The following is a 23324-nucleotide window of genomic DNA, read 5'->3' as shown; positions in this document are numbered from 1 at the left end:
TATTTTATATAAGACACGCGGCAACTTTCCAAAAAACATGTGGCACTAAAATATAAAAAGTAATATTGGCTGGTGGATGGGGTTAATCCACTAGTATTACTCGTAATCATTTAACAAGTGCATAAAATGTTGGTTAGATACAAATAAAATAACCAAGTTGTAGATCAGCGCTAACGCCAAAGGTGCTAAGATTAAACTGTCAAGTTGGAGCTAATATCTGTTTCGAAGATATAAGACATATAAGAAACAGAAACAACCTCGATCCAGGACTGACGACTGGAAACTATATACTGGATACTTACAAGCATGCCGCCAATTAGCTAAAAATTTCATCAAGATGTTCTCTAGCTGAGCAAACAGATAAAAAATTAAAAAAAAAAAAAAAGACAAATTATAACAAGTAAAAAGGCTCTAGTCGAGACTGTTCGACTAGGAGATACCCTGAACCCTCTAAGCTGATATTTTACTCATTCTGCACTTATTTTATGCACACACGCACCTATAATCATGCGCTCTGCTGACTGCGCAGTTAGCAGCGACTGCGCTGCAGTGTGGCCAATATTATGAGAATTTATTTGTTGAATAATTTCTTTTGTAGACATACAATCTTAATGAAACTGAGAGAGAAACTCAGAGCGTGATCATATGGTTAAAATGTGTGTACATTCCAAAGCACAAGTCTCTAGTACTTGAAATGCGTTTTTACAAATTGAGGGCGAAGGGGGCGTGGTATCCAAAATCTGTAAATTACAAGATCTTCGTATCGATCAACTGTATACACACAGTAAAGTGAAGTCCCTAGGTCTAAAAGTGATCAAATTAGGCTGAAAAAATAAATTAATTTTTCAATTATTCTCGATAAAAAATGTATCGGACGAGCTATCGAAAAAATATGATAAACTTGTACTGCGTATGGTACACCAAATTTCAGCTCTCTAGCTCTTATGACTTCTGAGATCGATGCACTCATACGGACGGACGGACAGACGGACAGGGCTATATCGACTCAGCTCGCCGTGCTGATCAAGAATATATATTCTTTATGGGGTCTGCGATGATTCCTTCTGCCCGTTACATACTTTTTCACAAAACCATTATACCCTGATTTCCCATTTTCAATGGGTTCAGGGTATACAAAATAACAGTAGTCTGCCTGGTGTCTGACTAGCAAAATTCATGCGAATAGTTTCTACTAAATGCCTAGCAATTGCTTTTCTTCAGCTAATTAGCAGCATAGCCAGTCGGCAAAGAGCGGCAAACGACATCAAAGAATTATGTGAGGCACCGCACTAATCAGCTACAATGGTCAGCCTTTCATGTTTTAATATCCGTGGGGCAGAATATTTCCAGTGCATTTGTTAAGACTAAGGCTAATTCTGCTATTAAACCCAAATAAATAAACAACATTTTATTATTGGCAACTTTCAATAGCTGGAACGACAATAAAAACAAAACTCTACTTAACTATTAGAGGGCCTCTGGCGACAGCAACACAACTGAGACTGAAAAATTATAAAACAATTCTCACAAACATTTTTCTTACAAAGCAAGAAGTCTAATTAACTATTTATCTATGCCTTCAATCTAAAAAGAGCGAGAATCTTATTAGCTTATCAAGCTAGTGAAATCAAAGCGCTAAGTATCTTTACTCTAAGTATGGCTAGATTATGACTATTTTCTGTCGATTTGGGTCGAGAACAATAGATTTTGCTGTTCGCCAGGCTTGTCGGAAAGATACAAATTACTTTCAAAACTGCCCATAACACGTATAATAACAGTGCACTTCACTCTCTCTCCCTCTTAGATAAGTGCCGAAATGGTGATAATAACCGAGTATATTAACGTTACGTTGACGACACTTTTCGAGATACGGTAACCAACTAATGAAAAACATTTTAAACACACTAAATAGGTAGCTTGCAAATGCAGCTGAAGTTGTTGTTGCCACAGCCGATATTTTATTTTTATTCTCTGTAGTACAACAGTATATATTTTAATAAATGCTTAATGTGGCTTACAAGAAGGCAACAGTGTATCTGTTTGGTAAGTTGAATAAAGCGTTTGCGAAAATCGGAAGGGTGGACAATTATATCGCATTTTTGAATTGAATACCTGAAAAAAAAAATCAGCATATATAAAAATAACATATATAAGTTAAGATTACTAAACTTTTCTAATTTTATGTGAGTAATTCAATATTATAAAATTAATAATGATATTGTATTTATTAATTATTCGTTTATCACTCTCGCACAAAAATATCGACTATATACATATTAATTATCGGTATGTAAAGCTCTATCTGCTGACTGCGTTTCACTGGAAAAGTGATGCTGGTGGACTGCGAATTGGCCAAGTCAGCAACAAATTCGCAAAATGAAACGATACATATTCAGCCGCACTTGCACTCTAAGCAATTTTGTATATATAGATACATTATCCACCAGATACATTAATGTTGCAACTGTTGCTATTTTGAAACTCTTTTTAAGAAGGCTGGAAGTGGGGTTCGGGTAAAAGTTAGGATTCAGTAGCACAAATTGTGAAATACACAATTCTGCATAGACCAATGACTAAAGCAGTAAAATTTCTTTACAAAATCTTAATAATATTAAATCTTATGTGTCGCTTGCTTTATTGACTTTAGAGCTTGTTGACCAAGTTCAAGCTGCGGTCTTGAAAATCCCAGTCGAACATTTGCCATACGCCTGACCTAATTCGCGCGCCTGTTTCAATTCCCTGCTTTGACAGCCTCTGGCCAAAGTCAAAACGAACTCAGCAAAAATAATATATTTTTTGCATTAAAAATGAGATACACGTTCAACATTTAAATTCGTACACACCCACCGCATGTAAGACAAAACCAATAACCAACAAGCCGAGCGGTTGCGGCGAGTACCCATTATGTCCCCTGATATGTTAGGAACACTTCAAGAGTGTGACGGTATTTTAAGCCTGGTTGAATTTTAAACTGTTTAAAGGAAAGCCCATCTGCTAAGACGTCATCACTTTTTATATATTTAAAACTTCTGCAAAATCAAGCTAAAATAAATCAAGCGGGTATCCACTAGGAGATACCCTGAAGTACCATCGATTTATGATTTTAAACCCTGAACCCATTGAAAATGGGAAATCAGGGTATAATGTTTTGGTGAAAAAGTATGTAACAGCCAGAAGGAATCATCGCAGACCCCATAAAGTATATATGTAAAGTATGTAAAAGTATTTTGTGTGCATACTCGTGTATACCATACGCAGTACAAGTTTATCATATTTGTTCGATATCATATTTTTCGATTTTTGAACAGCTCTAGACCTAGAGACTTCAGAGATTCAAAGATTTTGTAAAAACGTATTTCAAGTATTAAAGACTTGTGTTTCGGAATGTTAACATTTCAACCATATGATTACGCTCTGAAAGTTTCATTAAGATTGCACGTCTACAAAAGAAATTATCCAACAAATAAATTTTTACAATATTGCTTACACTGCAGCGCAGCCCAAACGCAATCGCAACCAAAAAAGGTAAGTATTTACACATCATTTAAAGTGGCGCAATTTTTCTGTTTGTACGTATATGTGTAATTGGAAGGTCCGTGCTTTCTCGGAATATACATGATTGACTTTCATTTGGATTGTTTCGCAAATTATGATTCTAAATTTTTATTCGTTTGCCTAACCACCCCTGGTAGCTCAGTGCCTTCGGAGCGACTTGCGTCGGCAATAAAATGTTGTCAGCGACTCACGAAGTCGTATGACGGATATTCATATCACGGAACGCGTATTTTTGAAATCGTTGGGTACCGAATGCTGGAGTTAAGCAGTCATCATCATTTTAATAAAAAATACGTATTCCTATAATCCTCATTTTTTTTTTGGGACGGATTATAAAATTATTGTTACTGCTCGATTAGGAGATACCCTGAACCCTCCAATCTGATATTCTAATCACTGTGCACTTCTTTTCGGCACACATACATACACACGCACGTATTAGAACGCGCTCTGCTAACTGTGCAATAAGCAGCGACTGCGCTTGCGCTGCGCTGCAGTGTGGGCAACATTATAAGAATTTATTTGTTGAATAATTTAATTTCTAGACGTACAATCTTAATGAAACTGTCAGAACATAATCATAATGTTTAAAAGCACAAGTCTCTAGTATTTGAAATACGCTTTTTACAAAGGTGAGGGTGAGGGGGTGGAAATAGGAGTGGGGGGTAAATTTGAACAAAAATCGAAATTGTATAAAATATATATAAGTCTACACTTAAAATTTGCAAGCTCTAGCTCTAAAGGTGTAGGAGATATAATTAAATAACTAGATTTCGATAAGGTTTTTAATCGATAATAAAATATCGGGAGTAGTTATCGATATAAAAAGAAAAATTTGATAATGGCGTGATATACACGGACCTAGGAAAAACATTTCAAGTCTCTAGCTCTTATATCTTCTGAGATCGACGCGTTCATACATACGGACGGACGGACGGACGGACAGACAAACGGACAGGGCCAAATCGACTTAGCTCGTCGCCCTGATCAAGAATATATATACTTTGTGGGGTCTGCCACGCCTCCTTCTGCCTGTTACATACTTTTAACAAAACCATTATACCCTGATTTCCCATATTCAATGGGTTCAGGGTATAACAAGTAAGAAAGCTATAGTCGAGACTGCTCGACTACGAGATCCCCTGAACCCTTGGAGCAATAGCTATTTCAATAATTTTTCGCGTCTTTCAGCTTACACAAGAAATACGCACCCGCACACACACACACACGCACGCACGCACACACACATACACACACACACACGCATACACACACAAACGCATACACACACACATACACACAAGCACCCACGCATAAACACGCATGGGCTGCAGTGTTGGCTTACTATGAGAACTTAATAGCTTAATAACTATAAATAATAAAATAATTTTTTTTGTGGACATACGATCTTCATGAAACTTTCAGATTATGATTACAACATGGATATGCATGTATTTGCCAAAGCACAAGTCTCTAGTATTTGAAATACGCTTTTTACAAAGTGGGGGTGAGGGGGTGGATATGGGGGTGGGGGTCAATTTTAACAAAAACCGAAATTGCATAAACTGCATATTAGCATACATAAAAAATTTGGAGACTTTAGCAATAAAGGTGTAGGAGATATAATTTTATAACTGGTTTTCGATAAGGTTTTTTATCGATAAAAAAAGAATGGGATGAGCTATCGATTTTTAATGATAAACTTGATATGCGCGCTGTAATTACGGACATTTAAAAAAAATTTGAAGTCTCTAGCTATTATATCTTCTGAAATCGACGCGTTCATATATACGGACAGACGGACAGACGGACAGACAGACAGACGGACAGGTCCAAATCAACTCAGCTCGTCGCCCTGATCAAGAATATATATACTTTATGGGGTCTGCCACGCCTCCTTCTGCCCGTTACATACATTTCAACAAAATTATTATACCCTGATTTCCCATTGAAAATGGGTTCAGGGTATAAAAATGAATTATAAGTTTATTCACAAATTTAATAGTTGCAATGTTTTTCACTTTGTTATTTTATAATAGAACAACATAATATGATGTTTCAGTTAAATTCCGACCATTTGTAGAGGCGAACATTGTAAAAAACCAATACATCATTTCACTTTATAAATGAGCATAGCAACATAAACAACAACAATCACCTACAACAACAGCATAATACTTGCATTATTTTGGGCTATAATTTTCTGTTGGTCCCCATTTTATATATATGGGTGCGTCCAGGCGTTACGCTAATTGCTGACGGCCTTCCGCTCGAACATCAATCCAATTAGGCCAAGAACTGAGCCATGCGGGCATTAGCTTCCAGGCGATAATAGCAAACGTCAGCAGCATAGAATAATTCTATGGCATTATAAATGTTAATTATATATACCTATACATTTTTATAAAAATCATATAACGGTATTTATTTACATTTACATTTAAAAAGTTTAGTATCTTCTATATTTATGAACCGACGGAATTGGCTGACTAACAATATGTTTTATAATTTATCGAATCCCTTTAATAAGACTCTAGTTCCATAAGGACAAAATGGTTTACGTTCATTCGAGCGGATATTGCGCAAAACTAAAATACATTTTTCACGGCATTACAGCTGCTTGTAACCTATTGTTATTAAAGGATTTTATGTGAAATGATATTTTGTTATCGTTCAATTAGACAGTTAAATATTTTATTAGGTGCAATTTTTGCAATTCTTCTCTATTTATGAGACACTCGGAGCACAGTGTTGGCTGCACTTTGTGAACGGAAGTCGCTTACTATTTATACCTACAATCAGGGTAAAATGGAAGGAAACATGGCAGAAAGAATATATTCTTGATTATAACGACGACTGAGATGATCTATCCATGTCCGCATACCCCTCCGTATTCGATAAAGATCCATCATTTAGAGGACAGAATTATTTAGTTAATAGAAAAAAAGTCAAGTTAAACTGTTATGCTAATTGCTCACATCCGTCCGACTATGTTCGTTACGTGTTTAAGCATAAATAAGTGTAAATTTCCAAAAATATATAATTCGCATAGAATAGCACAATCAAATATGTATAACGCTTATAACGAAAATTCCATCAGTGGTGATTTCTATGAATTAGTTTTGCCTAACCCTTGACATTTCAAGTGAGCTTGTGAAAACATTTATACTTGTTCTTATAATCGGTTCGGCATGACGAATCAGTTATTATATTATTTGGCCCACGCCTAAACACACCCAGTAAGCGCCCGATATAGACATGGCAGCATACAGCGGAATCAAGCTGTTGCTGCCGCTGTCTTTGCCCAAGTATCGAAAATCCAAAACGCAATAGTAAAATAAGGAATATAAACTCCACAAAAAAAAGCAGAAGCAAAAATAAAGCAGTAATTAAAGCAACAGCAGCAACTGCAGACGTTGCGCATACAGCCATGAGCGACTGCATATGTCGAACTAGAGTAACGTAAAAGTGCTTCACTAGCATATGCTCGACTAATAGACACTCTTAATGCCGCTGATAGCTCACCATTGCAATTACTCTACGCTTCTTGTACGCATACATCGCCAGCAGCACATAATTAATTAAATTCATAATCTTTTCAAAACGTGATATTGACATCCATATATTTGTTAAAATAAAAATCCTTAGAAGTTTGTATTAATTTTTTCCGAATTGCGAATCATGGGAAAATGGGCAAGTAGCTCAAATCCGAAATATACAAAATCGAGGTTTCCGCAAGAAAATTTCAATATTATATTAAATTATTTATTTTACTCTATAATAAAGGAATGTGATATATATATATTTATTATTTAATTGTAAGTTAAGTTACCTGTTTAATATTTGTGATATTTTAAGTAAGCATATTATAACTTATTATTTTGAAAACAGAAAAATTAGTTAATCAATTTTAATTTACAATTAATTCGTCCATTCGTAAAAAACGTCTTCATAAAATACTGATGAATTTTACTCACTGTTTTTGCACATATAATGATGCGCGCTTATGTTGGTAAAGAGTGTCTGCAAATAGCATCAACTACAACAACAATTAAATGTACGATTTAGGGAAGTTTGCTACAAATAACCTCGAAGATTATCTACCCATTTTTTTTTTTAGCCAACAAACAGTTGATTTGCTTCTTTATATTTATACCCTGGACTCATTTTCAATGGGAAATCAGGGTGTAATGGTTTTGTTGAAATGTATGTAACAGGCAGAGGGAGGCGTGGCAGACCCCACAAAGTATATGTATTCTGGATCAGGGCAACGAGCTGAGTTGATTTAGCTCTGTCCGTTTGTCCGTCTGTCAGTATGTTTGAACGCGTCGATTTCAGAAGATATAAAAGCTAGAGACTTGAAATTTTTTCCTAGGTCCGAGTATACCACGCGGATATCGGATATCGAGTTTTGCTTCAAAAATCGATAACTTGCCCCGTTATTTTGTTATCGATGTAAAACATTATCGACAGCCCGTAATAATTTATATCTGCTACATCTTTAAGGTAAGAGTCGCCACATTTTTAATGTAAATTCAAATGTACTTTATAAAATTGATATTTTTGTCTAAATTTACACCCCAGCCCTATATTGACCCCCTCCACATATTTGTCAAAGGCGTATTTCAAATACTAGAGACTTGTGCTTTAGCAAATGAATGCACATTCATGTTATAATCAAATTCTTTCATGAAGATAGTCCAACCACGAGAAAAGTTATGAAACAATTAATTTTCCCTACCAAGCCACCACTGCAGCCAATGCGTATTTATGCGTGCGTGCGTATGTGTGTCTGTGTGCATGTGCGAATAATTATTGAAATATCGGTTTCTCAAAAGGTTCAGGGAATCTCGTAGTCGGGCAGTCCCGACTAAGGCTTTCTTACTTGTTATACCTTGAACCCATTGAAAATAGGAAATCAGGGTATATTGGTTTTGTGAAAAGTATGTAACAAGCAGAAGGAATCATCACAGACCCCATAAAGTATATATATTCTCAAGTTTTGTTTATTTTTTTCGATAACTCATCCGGTAACGTTTTTATCGAGAATAATCGGAAAATTAATTTCGTTTAAAGCCTAATTTGAACACTTTTAGACCTAGAGTCTTCGGATTTATATGTGTATGTACAGTTGATCGATACGAAGATTTTGTAATTTACAGATTTTGGATACCACGCCCCCATCGCACCCAATTTGTAAAAAACGCATTTCAAGTACTAGGGACGTGTGCTTCGGAGTGTACACATATTTTCATTAAGATTGTACGTCTAGAAATTAAATTATTCAACAAATAAATTCTCATAATATTGCCCACACTGCAGGGCAGCCCAAGCGCAGTCGCTGCTTTCTGCGAAGATTAAACTTGCGTTTGGATGCGTGTGTATGCATGTGTGCATAAAAGAAGTGCAGAATGAGTAGAATATCAGCTTAGAGGGTTCAGGGTATCTCCTAGTCGAGCAGTCTCGACTTGTTTGGTTTAAGGTACACCGATTTACACTTTTATTTTGTTTACTTATTTAATCATAAAAGAAAATATAAACAAATATACGAATATATACGAATATGAACGTAGCGTAGCAAAGGCATTTGTTTGTCGAATATGATTTCTCGAGATGATTTGTCGTTTAGAAGCTGTCGAAACGGCCATGACAAGGTATTACGGAGTGTAACCCAGTTCAATTACTTCTAATTTATTAAAGTTTTAAAAGTCCAATAGCAGGTTGAGTTTCGGTTTTAAAAAGAAGAAATCTATGTGAATTAATAAGCTGATGAAATTGAAATACGAAAAATCAGGTAATTAGATATCATTCCAGCATAATTATTAGCAAAGATATTAAAAACTTCTGTACTTAAAATAAATTTACTCAAGTGACAAGCATATTGTAGTTAACAAATCCCAGGGATCGTACGTGTATGAAGCCATAGCTAACAGATGCGTTAAACAAACAGTGGGCTGAAACAAAAAGAGTGAAGCCTAATACGATGATAAGAACTTATGTATAATAAAGGGGCCTACAGATAGATAGGAGTAAGAGCTGCAAAGTAGTAGACAAACAATGTCTGGGCTTGAGCAGACTCGGGTCTTATGACTGCGACCAATGCATATGGATCAGAAGCAAGGCTCTCGTAAAGGTGCCCTAATGACAACATGACATGCAAAGTTTTTGTCAAAGCAGACAGTAAACAATATTCTGTAGCTAAAGAATCATCCAGACGCAAGCCCCTATCCCTAGTCATAAGGACAGCTGTGGTAAGTAGCCAAAGTGGAGATGTAGGCCTTAATAAACAGCAGCGGTAGATTCTTTTATTTTTTAGCACGTTATATGAATAACTAATTGAGAACACACACCAAGACTGTGTGTAAGTGTTTTTGAGTGTGTGCGTAGAAGCAGAACAATGTGTGTGCAGGCACATTAACAAAATATACATACATATGTATCTCGAGGGCATTGCCAAAGCGGAGGGCGTTGCGCCAAAGCATGACGTTGCATAAATACGAAGACTGGCGAATAATCTCAGTGCAGCGAAGATGTTGAGTTCAACAGCTGAGTCGCATCACAGTGGGGTCTTTAGTCAATTTCGTCGCAAAAATAATTTTTTTTTATTCAAGAAAAATATGAATTATGCTTCAGGTTAAGTTAAATAATGGATATTCCAAATGCAATACTTTTTAAATTGTTCGTATACATGCCTGCGTATGTATGTGTGCATATGATATTGTTATGTATGCATAAAAGAAGCGCAGAGTGATTGGAGTATCATTGCAAGTATTCAGATTATCTCCTACTCGAGCAGTATCGACTGCAGCACTCACACTTATTTTGCTGAAAATTAAATTATTTGTGTCCCCCTCTGTAATATAATTTCATTTTCTGGATCTCTTATAAATTTTGTATCAGATTTATTAAACTATCTGACCAACTGTTTTCATCAAAGTTCTCAGTTTTGAGGCGCTTTGTGGGTGTACACCCAACTGTATGAAGATCAAACCCAAAGATGAGGTTAAACTAATACTGCTGCCGTTGTAATTTTGGCAGACTTGTAGCACATTTTGCTGAACTGGGCTGAGTCATCGGGATGTCTGCTGTCTGTGCTGTTGTTTCTCTTGTTTCGCATTAGGCCAAGTTCGATGACTAAACATTTTAATTCTGGTTCTGCAACTCGTCCGTTTACGTTATATATATCGTTACGTTATATCTATCGACAGCAAATCCAAAAACAGTTTTATCTATATTATTAAAGAAGTCAGCAGTAAGTCTGCAATAATTTAACTGAGATATTTTAAAGCTTCAGCTGAAATATAATTAAAATATATTTTTTCTACATTTCCTATGACATTGGAAATTTTCATATGTTCTAAATTTCAAATTTTAAGACTTTATCAAATGATGGTACGTACCTACACGTTCCAAATTTCGAGTCCCTAGTTTCAAAATTATGATGATATGGTTTCCGTTCATACGAATAGACAAAATGGACTTATGTAGTACATAACCAAGATACTCATTTAGTTACGAAAACTGTGTTTAAACAAGTAAGAACGTTGCAATCGGGCGTTACCAACTACAGAATACTCAATCACACCCCATCACATCAATATCGTAGCTAAGTTTTCAGTTTCAAGCTCTTATACTGTAGAAAATGTAGATTTTGCCGATATAAATAAAAATATATAAATATAAATATAAATATAAATATAAATATAAATATAAATATAAATATAAATATAAATATAAATATAAATATAAATATAAATATAAATATAAATATAAATATAAATATAAATATAAATATAAATATAAATATAAATATAAATATAAATATAAATATAAATATAAATATAAATATAAATATAAATATAAATATAAATATAAATATAAATATAAATATAAATATAAATATTGTTCGGCGCAGCAGCTAATAATTGCTCTTAATAGTTAAATAAGCTTCTCTTAAGTTAATCTCTTTCCTTTGTCATTCTCATTCGCTGTTAGTGCACTCTTGCACATAACAAAGCATAACACACATACATATGTAAATCTCATCCGCTCTGTTAATTGCATACTCCTCTTTATTTATATTCTTTTAAACTCTGTACGAAAATAGTCTTCATTCGCGCAACACCTACAAACTTGTCACCCTCGCATCGAAATAACTTTGCCTAAACAGTGTCCACAGACTCGGCATTAAATTAATAAATAATAAGCTAAATTAGATCGTTTTGGTTTTATTTTTTTGCCTTCGTAAATGATTGGAGCCAGAGTTGTCGAAAAAGCTCGACAGCTTCAAACATTTTGGTGACCCCGACGTGATTTCTAATACACTCTGTGGTGCTCGCTTAGCGCGTTAAACGTTATTACACCATCTTGGCGTCGCTCATCAGTGAAATTTACAAAACATTTGTGCAAGATAGTGCATTCAAATTATCAATTTCATTGTGACACAACCTTGTAAAACATTTAACATTTCGTTCGAACTGCTTATATGTATGTGTACGCAATTGTCTTGAGTTTCTTGCATCCTCTTTTAATTGCCGTTTCGTTCGTCGCGGTTGGCGCTTTCTCAGCTGCATCTGCATAGAAAGCGCGCAAACCTAAAAAGCTGTGTCAATCGTAGAAGACACACACACACACACACATACATAAATCAAAGCTCAGATAATCTGCATGCAGTGGCTTTGCATTCTGATTATCTTTATCATTTTTTCTTTCGTCCGTGGATCATCGCGTTTAGCGCCTTTTATGTAGCGTCTGCTCAGCTATTCCGAAAATAGTTGTCTCGATCACACACGTACATACATATGTATATACGTACAGTGGGCTTGCATATAAAATGTGCAGATAAATTATATGTGCATAAGTGGAACTATTAGCTTGTACATTAACTTTGCAATTGCAAGTGTTCTTTCAAAAGTGAACATAAAACAAATAAATTTGTGGCTAAAATGAATAATTTAGAATCGAGTGCTGATCAAGTTCCTGCATCTCAGGTCACTTATCTAAAGCGTAAAACGAAAGCGCTGTTCGATAGACTCGAAAGACTATATGCCGAATCAGACGCGGACAAATTAAGCCATATGGATTCGTGTGATTTACGTGTACTTTTGGACTCAATCACCAAATTAGAGTCAAATTTCGATGCGGTTCACACGAACTTAGAAGAATCAGATTTTGAGTCCATATCCAGTGATTTACCTGCGAAATTTGAATCAATTCTACTGAAGTTTAAGGCCCTGCTTCAACGTGAACTGGGAAGTCGGCCAAATCAACAGTTTTCTTCGACACTTAATACAAGCTTTACAAATGCTAATCCAGTGCTCATTATGTCAAATCGGTCGCGTTTGCCGCAGTTGGAATTGCCAAAATTTAGTGGAATCTATACTGAGTGGGAAAACTTTTTCTCTATGTTCAAAACGATCATAGATGCTGACTCTGAGCTCAGCCCTATTGAGAAGCTCCAACATCTTCGGTCCTGCTTAAGTGGTGCTGCGCTGGATACCATCGGCTCATTGGAAATAAATAGGGCTAACTATAGCGTCGCTCTGGATATTCTTCAACGTCGATTTGATAATAAACGTTTTATTTTACAGGCACACATCAGAGCGATATTTGGGCTTGAGAAGGCAGATTCATCTGTGGGTAGACTGAGGCAGTTGGCGGATAAGGTTACATCTCACATTCGTGCTATGGATTCTCTTGCATCGAGGGAAGAAGTCGCTGATTGTATCATCGTGCAAACAGTGTTGCAGAAATTGGACAAATGCACTCAGGCCAAATGGGAGGAACGATCATCAGCAAATGAGTTACCGTCGTGGGCCAAGTTGTCAACGTTCTTGCAAGAGCGGTGTCGAATGCTTGAAAATGTGGATCAAGTTTTGCAGGATGGTCAGGTTGGCAAGTCAGGGAAGATCGTGAGTACATATTTAAGAAAATCATTTGTTGCTTCCAAAGCTCCCAGTCGTTGTGTCTTTTGCGAAGACACGAGCCACATGATATTTCAATGTAAGCGTTTTGAGCAATTGCCACCCATTGCACGACATAAGGAGGCCAAGAGACTCGCTCTGTGCCTAAATTGCCTAAGAAAGGGGCATCAGCTGAAAGATTGCAAATCTAGTACCTGCCGCACTTGTCAATCGAAGCACCATACCTTATTGCATTACAATCAATCTTCAGTAGATACATCCAACACTGTCCAACAAACAAATGCAATACATTCCTCTGCTATGGTTGCAATGTCACCTTCTTTGCCTCAAGCCCATCTGTCGCCTCATTCGTCTGATGTTGTGCTTCTAGCCACTGCTATAATCCTTGTTAAGAATCGAGCTGGAACATTCGTTCCGTGTCGTGTACTCTTAGATTCAGGATCTCAACTTCACTTTGTTACCACGCAATTCGCTAATCAGCTTCAGCTCCGAAAAAGAAAGTCGCTTAGTGCAGTTTCTGGCATTGGAGATGCTAGCTTCTCAACTGAAGGATATTCAGTCGATCTCGTTCTGAAATCGCGGATTTCAGATTACTCAACTACCATCAGCGCAATCATCGCCAAGACGATTACTGATAATCAGCCTGGAATTTCAATGTCTACTAATAGTTGGAACATACCCTCAAACATAAAGTTAGCTGATCCCTTATTTTATAAGTCACAGCGAATTGATCTTCTCATCGGAGCTGGTCTTTTCTTTGAGCTGTTGTGTATTGGGCAAATTATGTTGGCACCTGGGTTGCCAGTTTTGCAGAAAACTCAACTCGGCTGGATCATATCAGGTGGCGGGCAATCGGCCCCCAAACTCTCATCGTTCATCGTAACTCAAAGAGCTTCCGATGATACCAATCTCAGCACTCGGCTTGATGATTTGGTTCGTCAATTTTGGGAAGTGGAGCACGTTTTCGAGCCTATCGCCAAGGTAACAACAGAGGAGCTCCACTGTCAGCAGCATTTCATCGCAACTCATCGTCGATTGTCTTCAGGGGAATACTTAGTCTGCTTGCCAAAAAAGCAAGGCTTCGAATCTTTGGGCGACTCTTATGTGCAGGCCAAGCGTCGGCTCTTAAATTTGGAGCGTAAGTTTGCTCGAAATTATGCTATGAAGGAAAAATACTCTGCATTTATGAAAGAATATATTGATCTCGGCCATATGTCACCGGTGCTCAGCGCAGAGATTTCTAAATGCAAATACTTCTTGCCTCATCATTGTGTATACAAGGAAGAAAGTTCGACAACAAAGCTGAGAGTGGTATTCGACGGTTCGGCTGTTACCACATCTGGGCTTTCATTAAATGATATTCTTATGTCAGGACCGACCATACAAGCCACATTGTTTCACACACTCGTTCGTTTCCGCACATTTTCCATTGCACTTACAGGTGATATTAGTAAAATGTATAGGTGTGTGAAGGTTTCAGAGCCTGATGCAATGCTTCAATGTATCTTATGGCGAAACTCATCAGACGACGACATTCTAGTCTTCAAATTGAATACCGTCACTTATGGGACCAAGCCCGCTTCTTTTTTGGCTATTCGTGCAATGCACCAATTAGCAATGGATGAGTCGTCATCATACCCCCTAGGAGCTAAAACTGTTTTGCGAGATTTCTATGTTGACGATCTGATCTCAGGAGGCAATTCAGTTGAAGAAGTTCGCGACATAATGGAACAAACTAAAAATCTTCTTGAGCGAGGCAACTTCAAATTGAGAAAATGGTGCTCAAACTCAATCAACATTCTTCGCGGAGTTCCAGAAATCGAGCAGGAGAGTTTTCTCAAACTCGGCGATGGGACCGATGTGACAAAAACTCTTGGACTCATCTGGGAGCCTCGAAAGGATAGCTTCGTATTCACTTTCGAGCCCAAAATTAGTGTTGGAAAACACACAAAACGTTCAGTTCTGTCAACCATTGCGCGATGCTACGATCCGTTAGGTTTGATCGGACCAACATTAACTAGGGCAAAAATCATCTTGCAACGCATGTGGAGAGACAAGCTACAATGGGATGAGAGTCTACCACAATCATTGGAAACGATTTGGAGCGAATTTTGTAAGGACTTTCATCAAGTGAGCAATGCAACCTTTCCTCGTTATGTACTCGAACTTAAAGCAAGAGTTGAATTACATGCCTTCTGCGATGCTAGCCTTCAGGCCTATGGCTCTTGTGTTTATGTTCGGTCATCGAAGAATAATGCTGTTAAAGTGCATCTACTCTGTTCCAAGGCTAGAGTCGCCCCACTAAAGACCCTCACTGTGCCTAAGCTTGAGTTATGCGCTGCATTTCTGCTTGCGAACTTGATAAGCGAGATAGAGAAACTGAACTTGTTCAAATGTGAGATGCATTGCTGGTCAGATTCAGCGGTGGTCTTGTCTTGGCTAAAGGAAGAGCCATCCAAATTCAATGTTTTTGTTGCTAACAAGGTTTGTGCCATACAGCAGCTCACAATCGGCATGGAGTGGCATTACGTGCCCACTGAGATGAATCCTGCAGATATGTTATCTAAAGGAGCAGCACCGTTAGAGCTCTTGCACTCGAAATTATGGATGCATGGACCTTCTTTTTTGCAAGAGGAAAAATGTTATTGGCCTAGGCACTGCTTGCCTGAAGCATGCTTGCCTGAAATGCGTCAAAGAGTCTTGCTGTCGGCAGAGCATGTGGACATCTCTTTGTCATTCAAGTACATAAATTCATTCGGAATAATGAAGCGAATCTTTGGTTATGTTCATAAATTCATCCGGAAAATAAAATCACCTGAGTTATCATCGGATGATCTGCGTCAAGGATCGTTCCTATTATGTCGTCTTGCTCAAAGAGCTCAGTTGCAACCGGAATACTCTGCCCTACAGAATGGAAGGAATATACACTCGTCAAGCGCCATTCTTTCGCTATTTCCGTTTATGGATGATTTTGGTCTACTAAGAGTTGGTGGTCGTTTGGGGCATTCTACTCTCGGCTTCGATGCGCGTCACCCAATTATTTTACCCAAAAACCATCCCTTAACCTTCGCTATAATATCCCATTTTCATCAAATGCATCACCACGCCGGACCGCAAGCTTTGCTTGCAGCTATTCGATTGCAGTTTTGGCCCATAGGCGGCATGAAAACTGTTGCCCGAGAATTGCGAAAATGCATAATTTGCTGCAGATCCCGGCCTCGCCTAGTTGAGCATATAATGGCAGACTTGCCTAAGGAGCGTGCACAGTGCTCACCGGCATTCACAATCACTGGAGTTGACTATTGTGGACCTTTTTTATTACAAGCCCGATGGACGAAATAGAGCATCAGTAAAATGCTACGTCTGCGTGTTCGTTTGTTTCACAACCAAGGCTGTATGGCTGGAGCTTGCAAAGGATCTGTCAACAGCTGCCTTTTTGGGCGCCCTCAAGCGTTTCGTCAGTACGCGCGGCATTCCAACATGCATCTGGTCAGACAACGCAACCAACTTTGTGGGTGCACGGAACGAGTTGGCGGATCTGAGGCGTTTATTTTTGAGCCAGGAACATCGTACTGAAGTTCACAACTACTGCATCAACAACAGCTTCGATTGGAAATTCATACCTCCTCGTTCGCCACATTTTGGCGGTCTTTGGGAGGCAGCAGTGAAGACAGCTAAAAGGCACCTATATCGGTCTATGGGATCGGCACTTCTTGGTTTCGATGAACTGCGCACATTGGTGTGCCAAATTCAGGCTATAATCAATTCTCGTCCTCTTGTTCCAATTTCAGAAAACCCTGATGATCTTGGAGTTCTCACTCCAGGGCATTTCCTGATTGGTCGACCACTTATCGACTTCCCCGAACCAGATCTATCTCGGATTAACTGCAATCGCCTCGATCGCTGGCAGCGTATGACATACATACAGCAGTTGTTTTGGAAGCGATGGAGTGAGGAATACCTCACAATTCTGCAACAGCGAGTAAAATGGCGGACCCCACGGCCTTCTATCAAGGTCAACGATGTCGTCTGTGTAAAAGACGAAAACCTGCCACCTTTGAAGTGGCCATTAGCCCGGGTCGTTGAAATCATCGCTGGAGCCGATGGAGCCGTGAGAGTCGCTGTTCTGCGTACACCCACTGGAACTACACGTCGAGCTGTCAATAAGCTGTGCGTCCTTCCGGTTGATGATCCTGTTAAAAGTCATGGTCTTTTAACGGTGGGGAGGATGTTCGGCGCAGCAGCTAATAATTGCTCTTAATAGTTAAATAAGCTTCTCTTAAGTTAATCTCTTTCCTTTGTCATTCTCATTCGCTGTTAGTGCACTCTTGCACATAACAAAGCATAACACACATACATATGTAAATCTCATCCGCTCTGTTAATTGCATACTCCTCTTTATTTATATTCTTTTAAACTCTGTACGAAAATAGTCTTCATTCGCGCAACACCTACAAACTTGTCACCCTCGCATCGAAATAACTTTGCCTAAACAGTGTCCACAGACTCGGCATTAAATTAATAAATAATAAGCTAAATTAGATCGTTTTGGTTTTATTTTTTTGCCTTCGTAAATGATTGGAGCCAGAGTTGTCGAAAAAGCTCGACAGCTTCAAACAAATATAAATATAAATATAAATATAAATATAAATATAAATATAAATATAAATATAAATATAAATATAAATATAAATATAAATATAAATATAAATATAAATATAAATATAAATATAAATATAAATATAAATATAAATATAAATATAAATATAAATATAAATATAAATATAAATATAAATATAAATATAAATATAAATATAAATATAAATATAAATATAAATATAAATATAAATATAAATATAAATATAAATATAAATATAAATATAAATATAAATATAAATATAAATATAAATATAAATATAAATATAAATATAAATATAAATATAAATATAAATATAAATATAAATATAAATATAAAATATAAATATAAATATAAATATAAATATAAATATAAATATAAATATAAATATAAATATAAATATAAATATAAATATAAATATAAATATAAATATAAATATAAATATAAATATAAATATAAATATAAATATAAATATAAATATAAATATAAATATAAATATAAATATAAATATAAATATAAATATAAATATATATATATAAATATAAATATTTTTCTAACTTCATACGGACGGACATTGATGAAAACCAATATACTTATTCAATTCGCGGATGACTCTTTTAGATGCTCAAATCAAAATTAGCAGCAGGCAAAATTAAATAAACAAGCTTTTCAAAGCCAATGCTTGCGAAACCATGACACATGGGCGAAGGCCATCCGATAGAGATAGAACACAATTGTGTTTATGTGTTCTATCTCTATTGGCTGGGCAGAGACAAAAGTGCGCACAAACATAGCCGATGACGAATAGTGGGGCTAGAACGCATTGTTAATACGGAGAAGCTGATGGCACAGAGGAAAAGAGGCAAAGTAAAACAAAACCGAAAATAAAAAAAATTTGCATACAAAAATAAAGCATGACGAACACAAGTACAGTTTGAGCTTCCCAGTCAGTGTCAAACTGTTCAATTTAATGCAAAATTTAACTTGCGCATACTTACACTTACTTCCACTCCCTCTACCTCCCTCTCACTCGATCTGCCTATTTTACTCTAGCCATTTGTACACTACCGATTTACCCAATTTGCAGAGATTTTCAGTTACTTTTGCCATTCATTTCGATGGCCATTTGTGTGTATGCATATGTATAATACAGCTAGTATGTTAAAAAAAAGGAGGTTGTTCGGCACTCCTGACCATATAAAACAATCGAGAAATATAAATATAAATAATTTACACCAATTTATGTTTGAGACAAACAAATACCTGAACATTCGAGATATTTAGCTTTTGTACGCACGCGCACAATTATTATTTATAAAGTTTAAAAGTCCAAAATTATAAAAAGCCAAAAATACACTTTTTAATAATTAACTTTTTTTTTTGGAATTTCGAATTTTGAATTTTTTATTTATTTTTGATTAGTCAGGTTTTAATCTTTTGATTTTTTTTTTAATTTTTGCAGATTTTTGATTTGAAATATTTATAAAGTTTAAAAGTCCAAAAATATAAAAAGCCAAAAATACACTTTTTAATAATTAACTTTTTTTTTTTTTTATTTCGAATTTTGAATTTTTTATTTATTTTTTGAACAGTCAGGTTTTAATCTTTTGATTTTTTTGAATTTTTGCAGATTTTTGATTTGAAATATTTTTCTTTTTGATTTGGAAAACAATTTTTTTTTGTTTATTTATTTATTTATTTTTTTTTTTGAATAGTCTTTTTTTTTTCTTTTTTTTTTGTTGAATACTCAGGTCTGCTCGAGGCTGTGCCGTAGACTGACTGACATTTGTTTATTTACTTCTATACAGGACCGAAACTGTCACTGTTGTCAAGGCTACTGAGTATAAATGGAAATTTGAATCTTTAGGGAAAAAACCGCGTTTTTCAAGTATTCGTCAATTTTTTTCAGTATTTTAAAGATCTACTGACCTACTCGTGGCGGAGACAAATCCAACAAATCAAAAACCATGAAAATTGGTCCAGCAGATCTCGAGCTATAAGTGCTAAGACACTTTTACACAACTCTCTTTTATATATATAGAAGATATACATGATAGAGTTTTTCTTCGACTTAATATAAAACTAGAACGAAACACGAACGTTTATAATTTAACAATTAATTTAAAAAAAAAACAGTAAGCGGAATCGACTGATTAGACCAGATGCCTCAAACTTTATATAGCGCGTTTGTTTCAATCATTTCGACTGATATATATGGGTAAAAATTCAGCTAACTCAACTTCTTTTGCTCTCGAATGGAGAAAGAGTTCTTCAATAACTTGGCTTCTAGATATACATGTATAATTACATTTTCAGGATAATGGAATTAAATAAAATTTTGGATTCTTCAAGTACTAAAAAAAATATTTTAAAAGAGTTTCCCAGTCAAAGAGTCAATTTATAAGTACTATATCCCATATCTCCATGCCGGCAAAAAACCAATATACGCTTTTCTTATTTCGTTAATATACATATTATACGCTCACTACTTATTTAAAATGTATACAAATTCAGTATTAGGTTTATTGTTGGCTACCAAATTGCATTAATAATCAAAATTATTTCGGCAAATAGAATGTGTTGTATCCAATTCAAGTTAATACGGCGTTTAATTAAGCATGAATTAAACAACAGAATCACAATAATTGTAATTTGCAAGGTGCAATCACCTATCGCTTCCAAAAGTTATCTAGAAATCTCTGCACAGAGCCAAGGCTTGAGAACTTAAAGCTGTTGTCTTAGTTGTCTGTAATTTCGAAGTTCGCAAATCTCACATATATATATAACTTGCTAGCTTCAAACTGAGTCGACTCAGACCAGCTAATAACAGACATGACAGGGCGCGGCGGAGAGACTAGAGATAATAATATATATATGTATATCTGTCCGCAATTCAAATCGCGTAATTGTTACACCCTGATTACGCGAGCACCGCAACAGTTTTGAAAATACACGAAAAGATTACAAGTAACAGAGCTATAATAACCATTGAAAATGGGTTCAGGGTATAAAAATAATATAAAACAAGTAAGAAAGCTCTAAGTCGAGACTGCTCGACTACGAGATCCCCTGAACCCTTCGAGCTATAGCTAATTCAATCATTTTTCGCGTCTTTCTGATTCACACACAAGCACACAAGCACACACCTTAATTGTTTACTATGAGACCTTAATTATTGTTAATAACTTTTCTAGTGGATGTACTGTCTTCATGAAACATTCAGATTATGATTATAACATGGATATGCATTCATTTGCTAAAGCACAAGACTCTAGTATTTGAAATACGCCTTTTACAATTATGTGGGTAAGGGGGTGAATATATTGTATAAAGTACATTTGAATCTACATTAAAAATTTGGCGACTCTAGCTTTAAAGATGTAGGAGACATAAATTTATTACTGTTTTTCGATAATGTTTTTCATCGTTAACAAAATAATGGGGCAAGCTATCGACTTTTAAATCAAAACTCGATATCCGGTATATCTCTACCTCTTATATCTTCTGAAATCGAAGCGTTCAAACATACGGACAGACGGACGGACGGACGGACAGACAGACAGGGCTAAATCAACTCAGCTCATCGCCCTGATCAAGAATATATATACTTTGTGGGGTCTGCCACGCCTCCTTCTGCCTGTTTCCCATTGAAAATGGGTTCAGGGTATAACAAGTAAGAAGGCTCTATTCGAGACTGCTCGACTAGTAGATACCCTGAACCCTCCAAGCTGATATTGTAATCATTCTGCACTAATTTTATGCACACATACACATCATCCAACTAATATACTCCTTTGATAGTTCGAAATCTTAGTATGAATATGAATACAAGAAACTATGCCCCATCAGGTATATATACTACTCAGGTACAGACAAGATTTAAAATACAATAGCCCCAACAAACATTCACAGACCGCTAGATGGCGCTCTTTCCATACGAATGCTGCAATGCTGTTTGCCATTTTGGGCGTTATGCGTGAGAATAACTGTCGGAGCAGGACAGCAAATACCTCAACTGAAATGTAAAAGAGAGACAAAGTGCGACTAATTGCTTGAATGCACTGGAAAAGTAAGCACGCTTCGCTGGATGCATAGAATTTTCTGCATGGTATTTGCCTTCTTGCCATATTTATAGTAAGCCGATAGCTTTGAAATGAAATGAAGTTATAAATACTGAGCTAATCAATAATATCAAATAAGATTTTACTATACATATATGTTCAGAGCTACATCCGTCTATCCGTCTGTCCGTATGTATGAATGCGTCGATCTCAGGAGGTATTAGAGATAGAGACTTGCAATTTTTATACCCTTTTCGTCCACAATTTGTAAAAAACGCATTTCAAGTACTAGAGACTTGTACTTTGGAATGTACACACATATGATTACGCTTTGAAAGTTTCATTAAGATGTATGACTACAAAAGAAATTATTCAACAAATAAATTCTCATAATATTGCCCACACTGCAGCGCAGCCTACGTACCGATGATACTGATGATACGTACGTGTGGATGCGTGTGTATGCATGTGTGCATAAAATAAGTGCAGAATGAGTATCTCCTGTTCAAGCAGTCTCGACTAGAACCTTCTTAGTTTTTTTTCCTAGGTCCGTGTATATCACGCGCATATCGAGCTTTTCTCTAAATATCGATAATTATTCCCGATATTTTATTATCGATTAAAAACCTTATCGAAAGCTAGTAATTTAATTATATCTCCTACACCTTGAGAGCAAGAGTCTCCAAATTTTATATGTATTTTATACAATTTCGGTTTTTGTCAAAATTTACCCCCCACCCCTATTTTCACCCCCTCACACACATATTTGTAAAAGGCGTATTTCAAATACTAGAGACTTGTGCTTTGGTAAATGCATGCATATCCATGTTATAATCATAATCTGAAGAAAGAACATCCATAAGAAAAGTTATTAGACAATTAAGTATGTGTGTGCGTGTATGTGTGCATATGCGAATAATTATTGAAATATCAATTGCTCGATGTGTTCAGGGGATCTCGTAGTCGAGCACTCTCGACTAGAGCTTTCTTACTTGTTCTTTATGGTGTATAAGATATTGGCATATCGGAAATTCAAGTTATATTTTCGTAAATAAAACATGTAAGAGTGCTCTAGTCGAGACTGCTCGATGAGGAACTCACCTGAACCCTGAGAAGAACTGATATTCCAATCATTCTACGGTTCATTTA

At 36.2% G+C, this 23324-nt stretch overlaps 2 protein-coding genes across 10 annotated transcripts in view; one reads left to right on the top strand and one right to left on the bottom strand.

Moving 5' to 3' along the window:
* The window catches only part of LOC6572038 (uncharacterized protein CG43427), a 78495-nt gene that overhangs the window by 20454 nt on the left and 34717 nt on the right, over positions 1-23324 (bottom strand). The window lies entirely within an intron of this gene.
* On the top strand, positions 12318-18019 carry LOC122756917. The gene is made up of 2 exons (XM_044007838.1): positions 12318-13466; positions 17270-18019. Exons 1-2 carry the CDS (start codon positions 12501-12503, stop codon positions 17312-17314), a joined length of 1011 nt encoding a protein of 336 aa, XP_043863773.1. The 5' UTR covers positions 12318-12500; the 3' UTR covers positions 17315-18019.

This window comes from Drosophila mojavensis, unplaced genomic scaffold (genome assembly GCF_018153725.1).
Source record: "Drosophila mojavensis isolate 15081-1352.22 unplaced genomic scaffold, ASM1815372v1 contig_19, whole genome shotgun sequence".
Taxonomy (NCBI): Eukaryota; Metazoa; Arthropoda; class Insecta; order Diptera; family Drosophilidae; genus Drosophila; species Drosophila mojavensis.
The sequence above is the reverse complement of the archived record's forward strand: the minus strand, read 5'-3'. Positions and strand labels throughout refer to the sequence as shown.